We start from the raw sequence: 19,909 nt of genomic DNA, 5'->3' as shown, positions 1-19,909 counted from the left end.
TGATTTTTTTAAGGATTCAACAACATAGTCTTTAGATCAATTTCAACTGCTCATATTTTATGAGTAATAGTAACATAACCCGGTCTCTTTTAAACATGAATAATCTATTTAATACTCATTACATCTACATAATACTCACAACAAGAAAACATAAAAAACTTCCTATCGATCATTAATACTCATTACATTTACATAATACTCACTAAAGTGAAATGTAGAACTCTTGCTATAGATCAATATTAAAAAATCTCTAAATACAAATATAGATGGAACACACACACCACACGTGTCGTCTACTTTCTTGTGATAGGACCACAATTTCTCTATCAAATACAAAACACAATGCAAAACATTTAAGACATGCCACTTTCCCATTGACTTCTTTTTCTTTCCCGTGTTGTACCAAATCTTTTCATGGAGTTCTTGATAAAGTTATTTAATACTGATTACATCTACATAATACTCATGAGAGTGAAATAAACCAACTTCCTACAGATCATTAATACTCATGAGAGTGAAACAAACCAACTTCCTATGGATCATTAATACTCATTACATCAACATAATACTCACAAGATTAATCTTAAAAAATTTCGCTCTACGACAAACACAAGAATTTAAATATCAATATAGATGAAATGCACACCACACACGTGTCAGCTTTCTTGTGATAGCACCGCAATTCCTCTATCAAATTTGAAAGAGATTGTAAAACAGTTAAGACCAAAAAACCATGCCACATTTCCCATGGACTTCTTTTTCGTTTCCGTGTTGGACCAAATCTTCTCATGGAGTTCTTGATAAAGTTATTCAATTGTAGGTCTGATAAAGTTAATATTCAATTGTAGGTAGAGCTACTATGTAATTAAATCTCGATTGTAATGATAAAATTGCTAGCCATTATCAGCAGTACACGTCTCTAATCTCTCCGCTGAACCAGGTGGAGCAACACAGACATGAACACAAGAACCACAACTTCTTTTCCAGATCATTTCTTCCTCCTTTTCTGCGTTACTATTTTCTTCACCAATCTCCATCTAAGCCCATGCAAGGCAGCAAAAAGCGTTTGCAATGGCGACCATTACACAAATGGAAGTAAAGTTGAGAGAAATATCAATGCGGTTGTTAATTATCTTGTTCAACACGCTTCCTCCTCAGGGGGTTTCAACACTACAGTGGAAGGCCAAGGTGCCGACCTCATTTCTGGGCTTATCCAATGCAGAGGAGACACAACAGGCAAGGAATGTCACGCTTGTTCCATGGAAGCCAATAAAACGATTCGACAAGTGTGTGGAAATTGTATAGGCGGTAGAGTCTGGCTTGACAAGTGCTATTTGCGCTATGAGCACGTCCATTTCATTGGAGATCTCGACACTACCTCCTATCTAGTCCAAAATAATCGTCTAAACGCCACAGATCCTGAAGCTTTTGGCTCCACCGTTAAGGCCCTCTTGTCTGATTTGTTAGTTAAAGTGACAAAATCATCTAATCTGTATTCTTCTGATTCGGCTGTAGATTATTCTTCATCGACCAAGATTTTTGGGCTTGTTCAATGCTGGAGAGACGTTTCTGTAGAGGACTGCGCAGCTTGTTTAGATAACGCAATCAGTGCCCTCATGGAGGTGACAAATGGGGCACATAATCTTGGAGGTGTGGTTTATTCGGGAAGTTGTACTGCTCGTTATGATACTTACCCTTTCTTTAATTTGCCATCACATCCACAGAACTCATCGCCCTCAAGTAAGTCCTGATCCATATCCAGTAATATTGCATGGCAACTTAATTTGGTTTTCTTTTACTCAGTTGAATTGTATTTAAGTTTCTAGCATTGGGTTACACTGAAAATTTACAAGCCATGCAGAAAAGTCTTCAAACAAAATCCCAATCATTTTGGGCTCTCTGGGCGGTTTAATAACCCTCCTTTTATTAGGAGGGCTGATTGCAGTGCGAAGAAAATCAAAGTCTGCCATATCTGAGAAGGGTAGAAAACAAGGTAACTTTCAACTGAATATTTTCACATTATTTTCTGCAAAACCTTTTGGTATGTGTCTTTGATAATGGCTTAACTCTTCTAATTGCTTCACGATTAACAAACAATGCCACCTACAAACATTTAGAAGCATTAAGTGTTGGAACATGGCTAGGTCTAATCATTTGAACATCTAGAAACATTCTATTATTTTTTTTTCAATGAATGAATAGTGAATAAATGAAAATAAAGGAAGTAAATAATACCAATCATTATAGTTATCTTCCCTGATTTTCTGGAAAGCCCGAAGTTGAATGGCAAACTCCATTCAAGATTTAAGGATTTTACTATTACAGGGAATGAACATATGCAAACTGACATGATGTGGGGTCAAGATCTCCGAATATTTTTTAACATGGAAACGCTAGTAGCTGCAACTAGCAATTTCCATGAGGACAAGAAGCTGGGAGAGGGAGGATTTGGCCCTGTATATAAGGTAGAGTAAGATTATTCGTTATTGGATTCTTAGCGTGCATATCAAATATTAGTACTGATATTTTGCTTAAATTTTCAAATATTTAGATGAGTTCTCTGTGCTTATAGAATCACATATTTAAATAGCCTATGTGAATATGCCCTCACTGAATACTTCTTTGATTTGTGTATCAGGGCGAAATGCCAGATGGAAGAGAAGTAGCAGTGAAGAAGTTGTCTGCAAAATCTTCGCAAGGAGAAAGACAATTTTTAAACGAGGTTAAGCTAGTTGCCAAAGTTCAGCATCGAAATCTTGTGAGCCTACTTGGGTGTTGTATACAAGGATCAGAAAGATTGCTTGTTTATGAGTACTTAGCCAACAATAGCCTTGATAAGATACTCTTTCGTAAGTACTCAAACTTCTTAAATGACAAATGTTCTAAAAATATTTTACTGGTTCGCTGGATTTAATTATTACGAATATTTTACATAATTTACAGATCCACAACGGAGCATAGAACTGGACTGGCAGAAGCGTTTAAACATCATAACTGGGGTAGCCCGTGGGCTTCTATACTTGCACGAAGATTCCCAATTGCGAATAATTCATCGGGATATCAAAGCAAGTAATATTTTGCTGGACGAGAAAATGAATGCAAAGATAGCAGATTTTGGATTAGCAAAATTGTTTCCAGAAAATAAGACTCATGTTAACACTCGAGTTGCAGGAACATAGTAAGAATGCTGTGGAAGATATTTTTTATATTTTATAAATCATATATTTTTAGATAGTTTACATTAAAGTGTCTTGATTTCCACAATGCAGCGGTTATTTGGCACCAGAATATGCTATGGGCGGACAACTATCTACTAAAGCTGATGTATATAGCTTTGGTGTTGTACTTCTGGAAGTTGTAAGCGGGAGAAAGAACATCGATTTTAAACTGCCTACAGAACTCCACAATCTTTTAGAATTGGTGAGATATTATAACAGACACAAAAGTAACCTTAGTTTTCTCTGAAGATGTAATGTTTATATGGTGATTATGCAGGCATGGAGATGTTACAGCGGAGGAAATAGTGAAGAGGTGATTGATAGAGAAATAATAGAGAGGTGTCCTCAGGAGCAGTGTATAAGATGCATTCAAGTGGGTCTGCTCTGCACACAGACAGAGGCATCACTTCGTCCACCCATGTCAACTGTTTATTCAATGCTTTCAAATAGTTCTTTCACCAATTTGCCAAATCCTACAAAGCCCGCTTTTGTAAATGCTACACATGAAAGAAGTCCATTGTATGCATCTAGAACTCCAAATTTAATATCTCTATCATCATCATCATATGCTCCATCTGTCAATGATGCCTCCCACACAGAAATACTAGCCAGATAAGTAGACATTAGTGTTGGCAGGCATTAATTTCTGCGATAAAACATATGGCAATTGTCAAACTCAGTCTTTAAAGCAAAAGCTTCCACACTGAATTTTGGATGTCTCTCCCAGTCAACACTCTAGATAATTTTTATGTTATTTACTGCTGTCTTATTTGGTCAATTACTGTGTAGATCAAGACATCAATGTTATCTGTCTCACATTGGTTATAAATGGAATGTAATGAAATTGTTACTCACTTCGCGATGAGTTCAACTTCACAGAGCTAAAAATTGTAAGTTGTAGCTTTGTTTGTCTTTGTCAAAGCAAAAGTTCATAATGTTGATTTGTAATGCTTTGGTTTGATTAATATACATGGTTTTTAGTTCTATATTTTCTTTCTTTCAATTCATAAAATTAGTGCATGCGCATTGTCAATAGAGAATAGTTGGAAGGATTGAAATAACATTTTATTTTACCAAATCATAAAATGTAGTAATAGAAATTTTGGTGGTTTTAGTTGGATGTTGTTTGGCTGTGGCTTTCATTGTTAATATCTTTGAGCAGCTTGCTTTGTTGGGTCTAGATCCTAGTAAAATTTATTGGGTTTCAGGTCCCTTCAAAACCTATTGTATGGGATTTTTGGTCCTCTCAAAACCTGTTTTCCCTTAATCAAAAACTTTGATGGTTTTAGTGAAACGTTACTGATGAAGACCAATGTTCAAATTTTGGAAGAATTACATCCCCATCTACTTTATGTACATCTCTTGTAAGAAGGGTTCATTCTTGACCTTTTTGAAGTAAATAACTTTTTTACAAAGATATTTTCAATTAATGAGTATGGATATAATTTACGACACTACAAGTTTGTTTATTGATCATAATTTTTTTTAGTAGTTGCACTATAAAATAAATTAAGAAATTGAATCATTTATCATTTATAGCTCTTTTAAAATGCAAGCAATGAGAAGTTTAAATCTAATGAAATGATATTGGAAATTGGTGAGAATAAATTAGTGAAGTTTGAGTGAGATGAAATAAGTGAATGAGAAGGTCTCATTTTATTTTACAACAAACATCAAACATATAGAGATGTAGAAGTTTCATATTTTGCCAAAAAATTGATCTTTATGCAACTCGACAGTGTTAGTAATTTGAGTTGACACAATATTGTCCATGTCCTCAATCAATTACATTTTTAGCCTGCAAGAAAATGTGAGTTTAATAGCTAGAGGTACCAAAATAATTGATCACTCCTATCTTTTATATTTCAAAGAAAGAGTTTCAATTGAAGTTGGTTTGATCAAACATCTTTCGATTGAAGATAGTTTAACGAAGATAATTTATGCAACAACCTATAGCAACCTTCATTTTCATATTTGCATGTAATGGTTTTATAATATTGTTGCCCCCATATTTGGCCTACATAAAATTTGAACTTCAAATCGGTCTCAATGTCGGGTAATGACCCAATAGTTGTTTTTGCATAAACAGTGAACACGCAATCCAAGGTCCTTACTAGTCAGAATATGAAAATGAAATAATTTTGAAAATTATCACAAATTGAGGGAAATCATTTGACAGTCAGGATCTAAACATCATTTTGTTTCACGTGGCCAACTTTCACCTGAACCTAGTTCATACTTTATCATATTTTAAACTTTCAATTTTTGGTGTCTTTTTCCCCCAAAATGATTAAATATCTCATCCTAGGCTTCATCATGAGATGCAAATGATTGTGTGGACCTTCTTCCCTTTCATTGACACATGTTTCAAATTTCAGGACCTAACTCCCTACCGTTTGAAAGTTATGCCATTTTTCTCCAGCCAAAGCGATATATTTAAAATATTTAAATTATTTCTCAAATGATAATTTAATATTTTAAATTATTTCACTATGTTTGGTCATTTGCGATATGAAAATCATCTTCAGTTGTCGGTTGCATTCTTCCTTGATTCATTCTCAATGAAAAATGGTTTCCAAGGTCTAAAGGATAGCTTGCTGAAGCAAAAGGTTAGAAATGCTCAAAAAGTGAGCATTCTTAACCTCATTTCTTAACTTTTTGTCAAGAAGGTTAGAAATGCTCAAAAAGTGAGCATTTCTAACCCATATTTCTAACCTATCACAAAAAAAGGTTAGGAATGCTAAAAAATTGAGCATTTCTAACCTCATTTCTTAACCTTGCGGGCCCCACTTTGTCAAAAAGGTTAGAAATGCTCAGTTTTTGAGCATTCTTAACCTCTTATAGATTTTATCGAAGAAAAATATTTTAAAAAGAAAAAAAATAAAATTAAAAGAAGGCTGCAAACAACAAGATATGAGCATTCAAAATGAAATGAAGAAGAGAGAGAGTTCATTAGATGTTAAAGTTGCAGTTACACCGGAAGACAAAATTGCAGATTAAGGCAACATTCTCATGCCATGAAATGTAAATATGTATGGGAAATATGGAAGGCATAGACAAGATACAAACCATTTGACATAGTGCCTCACAGAGATGCCATCTTATGGCTGTCAAAATTGATCTTCATGCACACAATGGAGTTATTGAAAATGACTAGGTAAACTTAGCGTAAAGACAAAGTCCAAAGCTGAAAGAGAAAACAAAGCTCGTGCCAAAGACCTTCATTTTTTTTTCATATCTTACGAAGGAGGAGTCATTCCAATCAATTTATTTTACACAATTGACTCAACTCAGACTTGAACAGGGCTGTTACAACAAACTCCCAACAATCAAACATGCCAAATTCCAATTGGTTTCAGACACCCATTTAGAGGGCTATTTGTAATGTAGGGGGGACTTTTGATAGAAGGGGAAAACTCTGCTGGAATTCCAGGAGAAACTTGTAATGACATTTTGATTTGCACTATGTATAGAAAGGATTTTGGACTTGTATATTTCCTAAAGGATAATGAAGAAAACGTCTTAGTTCGTGTGTTCTAAATGTATTCATATGCTATCATTGCCGATTTCTCATATGTTAAATTGGTAGTCTTTTTATGCTTATGTAATTTGAACAATTGATGTGATGATGCACAAGCAACCTTTGGTATCTCAGTTTGAATGTGTTGAAGTATCTTATCTCTCCGTACGTTGAGATTTGTCATTCTTCTTTATCCTCATCTCATGGCTAAGCATATTACCTTATAAACTCCCCTTTGTAATTGGTTGCAATGTTGAGAAATCTCAGTTGATGGTCGTATGTCTATTGTTGGGGTTTCTATATTCATTTCTTTTTAGTTTTATGTTTTCTCCTTTGTGTACTTTCCGGTTAAAAGTACACAAAAATCCTAAATACCCCTATCATACAAGGGAGATGCCCCTCTCAAATGTAGAGGAAGATCGTGTTTCACAGAACGATCTCTCCAACTATTGGAACATTTGTCACTGCTTATCGGGAAAACAGGGTCAGTTTCAGGTAAACGACCGCAGTGACAAATCTGTTTACCAATAGATTTTTGGCAACTCTGCTGGGGAACGACATACTAGTGTGCTTTGTTCCTCAGATATTTCAGGGTACCTTCTTCAGAATGAGGTTTGGCGACTCTGTCTGAAAGATCGAATCTAGAACAATGGTTTGGTACAAAGGAAAGCTGGAAAGTGATAGCGAAAGTGACGATGAAGACTATGTATATCCAAAGAAGCAAGTTTCTGATGAGCCCATGCAAGTTGAGTTCTTGAAGAGATTTTATGGTGGTATACAGTTTACTCCTGATAAGATTCATCCCTCTTTATGTCAAGTGTTGCAAGATATTGAAGAAAATGATGGAAAGGAGATCGGTTTTCTTGCTTATGATCATTTACCCAAATCAACAATCAAGAGAGATGAAGACAATAGTGATGTTTTTCCTAAACTAGTTGCTCAACATAATCAAAGTCACGATGATCCCAAACAAGTCAAGTTTTTTAAGTATTTCAACAATGGAAAGAAACTTGATCCTCATAAAATTAACCCTTCTCTACTCCAGACTGCAAAAGATTGAGGAAAAAGATGGGAGAGAGAACCAAATTTTTTCTCATGATTGTATTCTTGAATCAACAATGGATAATAATGCCGATGCTCATTCTCCTCCACCCATTTTGCAACAAAATAAGATTCTTGATGATTCACATATCAATTTTTTGGAAAGCTTCTATGGAAATAGGAAACTTGATCATGCCAAAGTGCATCCTTCTCTTCTTCAAACATTACAAAAGACTAAACAAAAAGATGAGAATGAGAATCATTTTCTCATTGATATAAATTCCTGTGAGAAAATTAATGAAAGAAGCTCATTAGAGTGTGTATACATAGAAGAAGATGAAATCACATCTAAGGACACATTTCAAGAGAAAGATCAAAAGGTGAGTGAGATAAAGAAAGAAGATTGTGTTCCTGTATGCCATGAGCATTATGAATATTATCAGAGTGAGGAAGAAGTCTTCAATGAACCTGAGAACAAAAAGCTTGAAGGAGGAATAAATGATTTCAAGACTTCCATGCAGTTCAAGCTTCAAGAAAATGTTGAAGATGAGAGGAATAAAGAAGAATCTCCTATAGTTATCATTCCAACTTGGTGTCTCAATTCTTCTGACAATGACTTTCTATGTGGTGAAGATGTTCTCATTCATCCATCACTAGCAATTGAAGATGAAAACTTTTCCGAGGAAACCAAAGGTAGGATACATAGTGGACAACCTTGTATGGATATGACCAATGAAGAAGCAACCATAAGTAAAATTTTGCAGACATATTCGTTATCTCCAAAAATGGAGACTTTTACTGAAGTTACAGATCAGTCCCAAGTGAAAGAGGATGAACCATCAAGCATCCACTCTTTATCATACATGCCACCTGAGTATGAAGTTTTCAAATTTCATGAAGAGTTTGATGAAGAGAAATCATTGAGATAGGAGAACACAAAAAGTAATGCAGATGTCTATGAGCAGGTTGAAAATGAAATCTATGAATGTTTATCAACAAATGTCCCTATCTTGATGGAATTTAAATCTATGCCTTATGAAGTATGCAAGGTTCAAAGAAATCCTCCTTTTGAATCTTTAGATCAAGAAGACACCCCTATCAAAGAGGATAGTTTTGGGAACTATACCAGGAATGCAAAGATAAATAAGGTAATGGATGATCTAATGAAGGAAGCCAATGAGGTTAATTCTCATAATGTTTGTATTACAGATTGGTGTTTGAAGGCTTCAAATGATGACTTCTCCTATGGTGAAAGTGTGTGTCTCAATCCTTTATTCTCGGATGAGTGCATTTCTACAGGTGATTTTCAAGCTGATAGTTATGAACCTGATTCAATGGTTGCGTCTACTTAAGTTTCTTCACATCACAAATTATATGAATGTTGTCTAATTCGTGGATTAATTTATTTCAAAACTTACTATCAGAGGGATCTTCAAATAGAGGATATAGGTATACTTGGGAATATTCCACAAATTGCCAATAATGTTCAAAATGGTACCCAAATCTTTCAAGAGAGCTCACAGATTTATGATGAGATATGGTTGTTTGGTTCATTTCTCATCTTCTACATGTTGATCTTGCCAGCCTGCTGAGCTTACATGTATTACATGGATGCACTCCACTATTCCACAAAGATGCCTATTTCTCTCAGCCCATGAATGGTTTTGTATGATAATCATGGAGAGCTTTGAGGTGGGCTTGGCTACCATGTACATACTTTAGTTGGAGTTTTTTTGTGTTCATCCCATTTTTGGTTTGTGTCTGGTTTCTCTATCTATTCCCTATGTTGTTTCCTCTGTGACTCTATTGCCCAATGAATAGTGCACTAGCCTGCGAACTAGAGATTTTGAGTTCATCTTGCGTCCTTTGTAGTCCTTGTCCCTAGTCAAAGCCATCTGTTGCCCCCATATTTGGTCTACATAAAATTTGAACTTCAAATCAGTCTCAATGTCGAGTAAAGATCCAATAGTTGTTTTTGCATAAACAGTGAACACGCAATCCAAGGTCCTTACTAGTCAGAATATGAAAATGAAATAATTTTGAAAATTATTACAAATTGAGTGAAATCACTTGACAGTCAGGATCTAAACATCATTTTGTATCATGTGGCCAACTTTCACCTGAACCCAGTTCATACTTTATCATATTTAAAACTTTTAATTTTTGGTGTCTGTTGCCCCTAAAATGATTAAATATCTCATCCTAGGCTTCATCATGAGGTGTAAATAATTGTGTGGACCTTTTTCCCTTTCATTGACATGTATTTCAATTTTCAGGACCTAACTCCCTACCGTTTGAAAGTTATGCCATTTTTCTCCAGCCAAAGCGATATATTTAAAATATTTAAATTATTTCTCAAATGATAATTTAATATTTTAAATTATTTCAATATGTTTGGTCATTTGCGATAATAAAATCATCTTCAGTCATCAGTGGCATTCTTCCTTGATTCATTCTCAATGAAAAATGGTTTCCAAGGTCTAAAGGATAACTTGTTGAAGTAGAAGGTTAGAAATGCTCAAAAAGTGAGCATTCTTAACCTCATTTCTTAACCTTTTGTCAAGATTTTGAGCATTTCTAACCCATATTTCTAACCTATCACAAAAAAAAGGTTAGGAATGCTAAAAAATTGAGCATTTCTAACCTCATTTCTTAACCTTGTGGGCTCCACTTTATCAAGAAGGTTAGAAATGCTCAGTTTTTTAGCATTCTTAACCTCTTATAGATTTTATCAAAGAAGAATATTTTAAAAAGAAAATTAAAAGAAGGCTGCAAACAACAGGATATGAGCATTCAAAATGAATTGAAGAAGAGAGGGAGTTCATCAAATGTTAAAGTTACAGTTACACTGGAAGACATAATTGCAGATTAAGGCAACATTCACATGCCATGAAATGTAAATATGTATGCGAAATATGGAAGGCATAGACAAGCTACAAACCATTTGACATAGTGCCTCATAGAGATGCCATCTTATGGCTATGAAAATTGATCTTCATGCACACAAAATGGAGTTACTGAAAATGACTAAGTAATCAAACTTAGCGTAAAGACAAAGTCCAAAGCTGAAAGAGAAAACAAAGCTCGTACCAACGACCTTCAATGAACTTCATTTTTTTTTTCGTATCTTACGAAGGAGGAGTCATTCCAATCAATTTATTTTACACCATTGACTCAGCTTAGACTTGAACAGGGCTGTTACAGGAAACTCCCAGCAGTCAAACAAGCCAAATTCCAATTGGTTTCAGACACCCATTTAGAACGCTATATATTTTTCACAATTGCCAGCAATATACTGATCTTCATGCAAGCAGAATTTAATTGCACAAACAATGCACTTCAACATTGCAAACCTTTGTAGCCCAGACAACGCATGTGAACTGTTTTGGCAGATTTGAAAGGCAACGTGGAAGTATAGACAACACATACAAATTGTTTGACAAAATCTCTCAAAGAAACATGGTCTCATGACACCGATTTCCACAACCTTTTCCAGCATCCTCCCTACCAACGATAAGATAGAATCAATTGGTCCACGACATAATCTCTAATAAAAGAAAATAGAATTACATCTGCCCAGATAGACATGAATGTGAGCGTAGAAGTATAAACAAGGTACACTAACAGTCTAATAGAATGCAAGATATAACGTTATATGACCAAAGAAATGTGGTCTCATGGAATGCGATGAATGCAGGATATGCACGGAATGGAGTTTGCAAGGAAGCTCTCAAAATGTATGAATTAAAGCAAAACACAGGCATTTAATAGACCACCTCAAATAGATGTCATCTCATTAAATATCCGATTGAAGGACATATGAAAAATGAATTTGTTGAAAAACCTTTAGAAACTTCAGCAAATGCAATTGGCAGACGTAAAACCAAATTCCACAACCATTGCCTATGCTAAAATGGTAGCTTTAGAATAGACTATGGACATTCAAATAGCATAATGAGAGGTATTTCCTTTGTCAAAATTTTAACTGGAAATGCTCAGAAGACACGACTGCGAACCTTGGAAGCATCAATGAGACACATGATTTATTTGAATAAATGCATCAATGGTAACAATGAATGATAGGAAAGGATTGCAGAGACTTTACAGGTGACACGTTTGACAAAATGCCTTCATAAAATAAGCTCACATGGAATTCTAGATATGCACAAAATTGTTCTATTGCGAAGGTTTCAGAACACCTTGGGCCAAATTGAAAGCTTTGAACCAGCATGTGGGCATTCATCATTTGACAGAATAACCATGGATCTCTTCAACCAATTTTGTAGTAAACTCATGTGGGATATCAATATCTTATTCTAGATATGCATATGCCTCAAAGTTATGTAAAGATGAGGATGGTTTTGTTGTGTTATGAAAAGGATCAAAGTCTTGCCAATTACATCTCTTGAGAAATGGCTCAAAGTTGTGGACAAGCACTTATGTTTATACCAGAGAGGATGGCATCATTTAAACCCTTGTAAGAACGAGAAAAGACATTGGTGAATGTGTCCACTTGGTGCTCGTATATCACATAAAAATATGAGTTTAAGAGTATATGCAACAACTCAAATGATGTGGCTTATGTTCATCTCTTGAACATTTGTGCAGAATCAAGTATAAGAGTCAAGGTTCGAGTCGTGAGGAAATTGGCGAATGAATAAAATAAAGTTGGATAAGAACCTCGTTGCAATCCTAACTTAAAAGTTTTATCTAAAGTTTTATGTTTCAAGATGTTCTTTTGTAAAATTGATTTAACTCACTTATTGTAACTAAAGGTTAGGAAGTTGAGTTTTTTTGCACATAAGTGTGTAGGTTATTAACTCTTTGAAATTCACACAGAAAAGAGTTAGTTATTAACCCATGATTAAAGTTAGTTACTAAGGTGGTTATTCTGGGAAGCCTATAAATACAAGGCTATTTGTAATATAGGGGGGACTTTTGACAAAGGGGAAAACTCTGCTGGAATTCCAGGATAAACTTGTAATGACATTTTGGTTTGCACTATGTATAGAAAGGATTTTGGACTTGTATATTTCCAAAAGGATAATGAAGAATACGTCTTAGTTCGTGTGTTCTAAATGTATTCATGTGTTATCATTGCCGATTTCTTGTATGTTAAATTGGTAGTCTTTTTATGCATATGTAATTTGTACAATTGATGTGATGATGCACAAGCAACCTTTGGTATCTCTGTTTGAATGTGTTGAAGTATCTTATCTCTCTATACACTGAGATTTGTCATTCTTCTTTATCGTCATCTCATGGCTAAGCATATTACCTTATAAACTCCCCTTTGTAATTGGTTGCAATGTTGAGAAATCTCAGTTTATGGTCGTATGTCTATTGTTGGGGTTTCTATCTTTATTTATTTTTAGTTTTACGTTTTCTCCTTTGTGTACTTTCCGGTTAAAAGTACACAAAAATCCTAAATACCCCTATCATACGAGGGAGTTGCCCCTCTCAAATGCAGCGGAAGATCGTGTTTCATAGAACAATCTCTCCAACTGTTGGAACATTTGTCACTGCTTATCGGGCAAACAGGGTCAGTTTCATGTTAACGATCGCAGTGACAAATCTATTTACCAACAAATACAAAATAGTCAACTTTATATCATGAATGTAGTTGTCAAAATAAGTCACTAGAAGGGGAGATTTTCCATTTCTATAATCTTAAAAGTTATCTTTCTAAAATGTATAATACATAATATTTCTTAGTATTGCACATTTTTTAATCATTTAATAAATAAGATAGACAAAACTAAAAAACTCTATTAGAAACATGAAGAAAAGTAGAAAGCTAGATCAAATAAAGAATGAGATTTTGTATTCTACTTCACATCATATCACCTATTTGAAAAAAAGAAATTTTATTTTGATGATTATCTAAAAAACATTCTATATAGTAAAATGTAGGTCTAAATTTATGTCAACATAACTAAAATGATAATAATAAATGAAATGTCCATGAAAAAAATATAAAAAAATCTCCACACTCGAGATATTGAAGTTGATGATCTAATTGTAAGAAATCCTAAAAAAGGTAAAGTTATAGTAAAAGCTATGTATCATAGAAAAAGGTCACTCACTACAAATAGTAGAAAAATAATAGAAAACTTATTGAGAAGTGACGAAAAAATGATAGATTTTTTTTTTTTTTTTTTGAAAAGTGAATATACAAAGAAAATTACTCAAGTAACACTATTTTACAATTATCTCTAAATTCTTGACATATTTTTTAACATAACTAATACAATATGCTGAATGCTGAAAAATATTGAGTTTGGAGACCCAATAATCCTAAAAGTGGGGCACACCATTTTGCTTTGACCATATGTGACTAGACATGATAATGAGGCTCTGTAGCATCCATCAATACCTAATAACTTGAAATAGACATCATAGTGACAATATGTTACCCCATCAATTAGTTTTATTTGTAGGATGCAAGTAATTAGAGGGGGAAATCATACATAAAACTAAATTTAATCTAGATAGATAAGCATTTAATCATGAAATCATGTGTAGTACCTGCAATAACAAACACATCATGTGATGGTCATGCAAACATTTAGAATGATAAGTCTTGGTAAACATTTGTGGGGTAGAGATGTCGTCAAGATAGTAAGGTTCTCTCATTGTGAACAATGAGAAATGATAATTAGAGCTTTAATTATGAAAAACATTCATATAAATACACACGATAGTAAATTGAAAATATAATCCCCATGTGGCATCTAAGAATATGAACACATAATAGTATAATTAAAATAATAACAAGTCCCATAGATATTGATAGAAAAAGGATAATAAGTTAAAAAAAAGCATGATGCTCTTAAATATTTGAAAAGATGATGCCCAAAGGATGGAAGATAGTATCTCTCTATAGTAAAAAACTCTGAACGCATTAAATAGTAAAGTGAACCCAACAAGTAAATCTAACACTGTGATGTAGCAATATAACATCAAAAAGTACCTCTAAAAATGGGTCAGCCTTAAACCCTACTCACTAGGCAACATATTAAGTCTAGAGAATGTTATTTAATCCTGAATGTTTAACACTTTTAAGGCTAGAAGTGTATTCTTAGTGTGACCACACACGTTAAACAACATATTAAGCCAAGAAAATGTCAGTCAACTCTGAGCATTTAACACTTTTAAGCTTTAAAATGTAAGCTTAAGTGAGTGATTTAAGCCGTACCAAACAAGATACTTCTATGTATTAATGGACTACGCGCGCCTTAGTGTTGTACGCCTGGCTTTTTCTCAACCACAAACCTAACAAGGAAAAAATCCTGTAAACGTACTAAAAGCATTTTTCCCACAGAGAAGAAAGAAACCTCCGGTTGGAAAGACATTTTCTCGCACAGTACATCTCTTTTGGGATTTGAGGTGGAGTTATGGAAAAGATGAAGTTCACCAGTTCGTCCTTGGAGAATGTTTTCCTCTATTTCTCTATTTCTTTGCTGTTAATTATTCCGTGCCTACGTCTATGCAAGGCAGCGGATACGTTTTGCAACAGCACAGGCAAGATCAGAGAGGGAAGTAAAATGGAGCAAAACAGAAATATAGTTGTCGATAATCTTGTCCACCACGCATTTCAATCTGGCGGTTTCAATACTAGTGTCTCTGGGCAAAGCCCAAATCACATTTACGGCCTTCTTCAATGCAGGGGAGATTTGACAGCTGAGAAATGCTACGCTTGCTCGATGGAGATAAATTCCACGGTACTAAGATTGTGTGCACATGAGGCACACGCAGTAGTTTTCTTTAACGACAAGTGCTACCTGCGCTATGATACTTCCAATTTCATTGGAAAACTGGATAACACCACCGAGCTATACCGTATAAATGGTGAGAACGCCACAAATCCTGCTGCCTTTAGTTTGGCCATTAAGCAACTCTTCTCCAATTTGTTGGCTAAAGTGGGCGAGTCGTCTATTCTATATGCCTCTGGTTTCACTTCTGGGTATTCCCAGATTACCAAGATTTATGGTCTCATTCAGTGTGAAAGAGATATTTCTGGTGAGGATTGCAAAGCATGTTTGGCCAGGGGAATTGGTGGTCTGGTGAATAAGAGTGAAGGAGGATATCGTCTTGGAGGTGTGGGTTGGTTTGGAACTTGCTTGGCTATCTATCAAAATTATCCTTTCTATGATTCTGCATCACCACCTCCATCATCAACAATTTTACCTTCATCAAGTACTAATCATACTAACTTATAATTTTGGGTTTTCCTTTTATTGAGCCATGTGATTTATTGTGTTATATTTATTCTTCATTGAGTGAAATTCGAAATTGGTTTTCCATGCAGAAGAGTCTTCAAACAAAATACCCATAATTCTGGGTTCTCTTGGTGGCTTCATAATCCTCGTGTTGTTGGTAGGAGGGCTGCTTACTATGCGCAGAAAATTGAAGCCTGCAAAATATGGGGAGGGTGGATTCCAAGGTATTGAATTAGGAGGTATGTTAACTTCTCTTTTCTTTGACATTTGGAATCAAATTTTTCAATTTTTTCCTTTCAGAAAGATATCTCAATCAATCACGAATTGGAAAGGGCAGGTGAGTGGTGCAGCCACCTACTACTTTCAGCGGGTAGAAATGATCATTATAAGTAAAATGTGATACAGGTTGATAAAGTGATAGGACTTAATTGATATTAAGTGATTGATAAGACCTTTCTTTTAAGCTAGACCGGTGAAGTAAAAGTTGGTCGCTTTGTCTTTTGTATCTTTATAAAATTTTGATGGATATTTGATTGATATAATGTGATTGATAAGAACGTCCTATTTACCTTGGACCAGTGAAGGTAAAGTTGATCTGTTTGGATTTTATCATTATTTCAAAGGATTGCGGTGTGACATATACATACCATTGACATTATTAAAAACTTGCAAGTATCAGAACCATGCCTTTTTTTTTTCTCAAATCCCCAATGCAAGTGTCATTATTCATTAACTCTGTTTTAAACTCTTGCAATTCTATTTAAAATCCCAAGTTCTTTTTCTCTCTAATTCTGTTCTGTAATACAGGTGAAGTAGACTGGCCCTTTGATCTGCATCATCAAATAATATTTAATTTGAAAACGTTAACAGCTGCAACTAGAGATTTCCATGAGGATAACAAGCTTGGAGAGGGTGGATTTGGCGCTGTGTTCAAGGTGTGACTACATTTCATTTATCTGATCTCTTATTGTGCAACTGCATATCAATTTGTTTTTATATAATTTATTGAAGTAGAGACTCGATTCTTCTTAGTTAACATGCTTATCACCAGAGACTGAAACCTATTCATACTTAATACGAAATCGTATTCATCTTAGCATTCAGAAACCTAGAGACAATTATCTCTATAACCCATGTTCAAAAAGTCAAAATGGGTGCTAGAAATCAGCTGATAGTATATTTTTAATCTTAGGGCACTATGCCTGATGGAAGAGAGATAGCAGTCAAGAAGCTGTCCCTACAATCTTCACAAGGAAAGAAAGAATTCGAAAATGAGGTCAAGCTGTTGGCCAAGATTCAACATCAAAATCTTGTAAATCTTCTTGGATGTTGCACAAAAGGATCAGAAAGTTTGCTTGTTTATGAATACTTAGTTAACAACAGCCTTGACAAAATACTATTCGGTTGGTAACTTCATTCTATCTACAACTAAAATTCAAACGATTACATAAAAATGTTTAGGTTACTTTGTCATAATGCTAAAAACATAAATGTTTTGAGTTTTCAGATCCACAACGGAGTGGAGAGCTAGATTGGCAGAAGCGTTTCAACATCATAATTGGAGTAGCTCGTGGGCTTTTGTTCTTACACAATGATTCTCATCCGCGAATAATTCATCGCGACATGAAAGCAAGTAATATTTTGCTAGATGAACAAATGAATCCCAAAATAGCAGACTTTGGGATAGCACGATTGTTTCCAGAAGATGAGACTCATGTTAGCACACGAGTTGCTGGAACATAGTAAGAGTTTCAATTACCATTTTTGTTTTCTCTCGAAGCAATTTGTTTGCACCATCTCTTTCTCCTCTCACAATGAATATTTTGGTTGATTTCTACTATAATAATTTGATTTGATTTAGTGTCTTTTTTTCTTCATATGCAGTGGTTATTTGGCACCAGAGTATGCCATGCATGGTCAGTTGTCTGACAAAACTGATGTGTATAGCTTCGGTGTTGTACTTTTGGAAATTGTAAGTGGAAGAAAGAATACAGATTCTCAACTTTCTGATGGAGTCCAAGGCCTTCTAGAATTGGTAATCCTACTGATGTTTCTCCGTGTCATTCAATTTAAATATTAGATGAAATAGTCAATAGTCGTTTTATATTTTATATCAAAATAAGATTTATTTTTTTTAAAACTTCTCACTGTCCTAGGGCAATTATGTAGGCATGGGAATGTTACAGCGGAGGAAATAGTGTGGATGTAATTGATAAAAGTATAGTTGAAAACTGCCCAATGGAGGAATGTTTTAGATGCATTCATGTGGGTCTACTTTGTACACAAGCAGAGGCGTCTCTTCGTCCACCAATGTTTACCATCTACTCAATGCTTTCAAAATTTTCCATCACCAACTTACCAAATCCCACAAAGCCAGCGTTTGTAAATGCTACACAATGAATAAACCTACATCTAGATCTTAGAAACACTTCTCCATCAATTTCATCTGCTTCGTCTCCTAGCTATGCTTCCATGATAATTACATTGGCTATTTGGGATCTATGGTTATGGCCAATGGAGGGGATGAACAATGACTACAACATTTTAAACTTCTTACAGTAGGCTTAATCACTTTTTTTATTCAAGAATTATTAAAAGCTTTATAATTGTTGGTGTTAATATTTTTCCTTAATATATATTTTCATCTGAAAAATATAATTCTATTTACTCTTCCGATTTTATTGAGAATATAATGATTTGAATTTTGTGTGTTTTTTTTTCATATTTTACTCAACTAAAAAATAGAATCTGATTCGAATTTATTTTTTATATAATTATTTTGCTAATGTTAATGTTATTTTTTACTTTGTATTAGTTTTTCAAGTTAGATTTTTAAATATAAATAAAAAATATATATATTAATCATTTGAAATTAAATTTATGAAAAGGGAAGGGTGAGAAAAAGAAAAAATTCAAAATCAACCCCATCCCTTATGAGAAACAAGGTCATCCATAGTCCACTAAGAGTCATTAGAATTGCATCAATTACTCTTTAATTAACCATCAATTACTTTCAATTGTAAATTTTTTTTCTTTAATTTCCTTCCTTAAGTTCATTATTTGTAGATGAGTGGAAGCAACCTCTTGAATAAATAAATAAGACATTCTAATTATTCACCTAGCTCGCAAGCTAGAGTTTTTCCTCTTCACAATTCATATGTTTCCCACTTGCCTCCTTATCTACCTTCAAAATATTGGCGACAAAGAAAACCTTAGAGACCTTAAGAAGAGAAGCATTGCCAATGTAGCATATTAGTTTGGCATCAACAATCTCTTCTTATTTGTACTTTCCTTTTAGACCAAAAATTATCTTTGTTTTTTTTATTTTGGTTTTATGTAGTAACAAATGGTCATCACTACCCTCCTTAAAAAATCAAGAGTTTATCCCTTTGTCATCACTTATCTAGGAACTAACATCACAACTGAACTTAGCAACATCTCTAACCTTTAAAATCTCTAAGTCTAATTTGTTTACTCCCTATTGATTTTTTTTAATCACATCTCCCATCAAACAACCATGATTCCTCCATGATAAAATATTCATTAGTTGTGCCTACTTTCTTGTTCCAATTTTTAATAAAACTAAAGGGGAACCCAAAGGATGTAAAGAGGTACAAGCCGAGATATTGTGGCCTAGACAGTTGTATCAAAAATATCTAAAACACAATTGCCTTCATAGTTTGCATAATAAATCCAAGATCCTTGCATAGAAAAAATACCAATAGCATGCAAAAGGGGTTTAGAAATACACAAAATTCTCTTAAAGCTTGCAACTAATCAAATTTTTAAAAGAAAAACTATTTACTTTGAAAGAAGCCTAAGAAAATACAAATGAAGTGTTTTGAGATGAATACAAATGTGACTTATTTAAAAATATAATAAAGATGGTAAAAGGATGATTTTCATGA

At 34.2% G+C, this 19,909-nt stretch overlaps 2 protein-coding genes across 4 annotated transcripts; both read left to right on the top strand.

Moving 5' to 3' along the window:
• Positions 1 to 747: 747 nt before the first annotated feature.
• Positions 748 to 4,072, top strand: LOC131856248 (cysteine-rich receptor-like protein kinase 10). Its single transcript, XM_059207722.1, has 7 exons — positions 748 to 1,740; positions 1,862 to 1,993; positions 2,326 to 2,465; positions 2,639 to 2,849; positions 2,944 to 3,178; positions 3,270 to 3,420; positions 3,496 to 4,072. Exons 1-7 carry the CDS (start codon positions 957 to 959, stop codon positions 3,832 to 3,834), a joined length of 1,992 nt encoding a protein of 663 aa, XP_059063705.1. The 5' UTR covers positions 748 to 956; the 3' UTR covers positions 3,835 to 4,072.
• A 10,951-nt stretch (positions 4,073 to 15,023) lies between these two features.
• Positions 15,024 to 18,654, top strand: LOC131033062 (cysteine-rich receptor-like protein kinase 10). 3 transcript variants are annotated; one of them, XM_059207720.1, is made up of 7 exons: positions 15,024 to 15,978; positions 16,094 to 16,240; positions 16,809 to 16,936; positions 17,194 to 17,404; positions 17,509 to 17,743; positions 17,886 to 18,036; positions 18,171 to 18,654. In XM_059207720.1, the coding sequence occupies exons 1-7, from the start codon at positions 15,177 to 15,179 to the stop codon at positions 18,399 to 18,401; spliced, it is 1,905 nt and encodes a 634-aa protein (XP_059063703.1). In that variant the 5' UTR covers positions 15,024 to 15,176; the 3' UTR covers positions 18,402 to 18,654. The 3 variants fall into 3 exon arrangements, with proteins under 3 accessions (XP_059063703.1, XP_059063704.1, XP_057820169.2); XM_059207721.1 differs by having other exon boundaries at positions 15,025 to 15,978; positions 16,091 to 16,225; XM_057964186.2 differs by having other exon boundaries at positions 15,025 to 15,978; positions 16,091 to 16,240.
• Positions 18,655 to 19,909: the final 1,255 nt, after the last annotated feature.

This window comes from Cryptomeria japonica, chromosome 7 (assembly GCF_030272615.1).
Source record: "Cryptomeria japonica chromosome 7, Sugi_1.0, whole genome shotgun sequence".
Taxonomy (NCBI): Eukaryota; Viridiplantae; Streptophyta; class Pinopsida; order Cupressales; family Cupressaceae; genus Cryptomeria; species Cryptomeria japonica.
The sequence above is the reverse complement of the archived record's forward strand: the minus strand, read 5'-3'. Positions and strand labels throughout refer to the sequence as shown.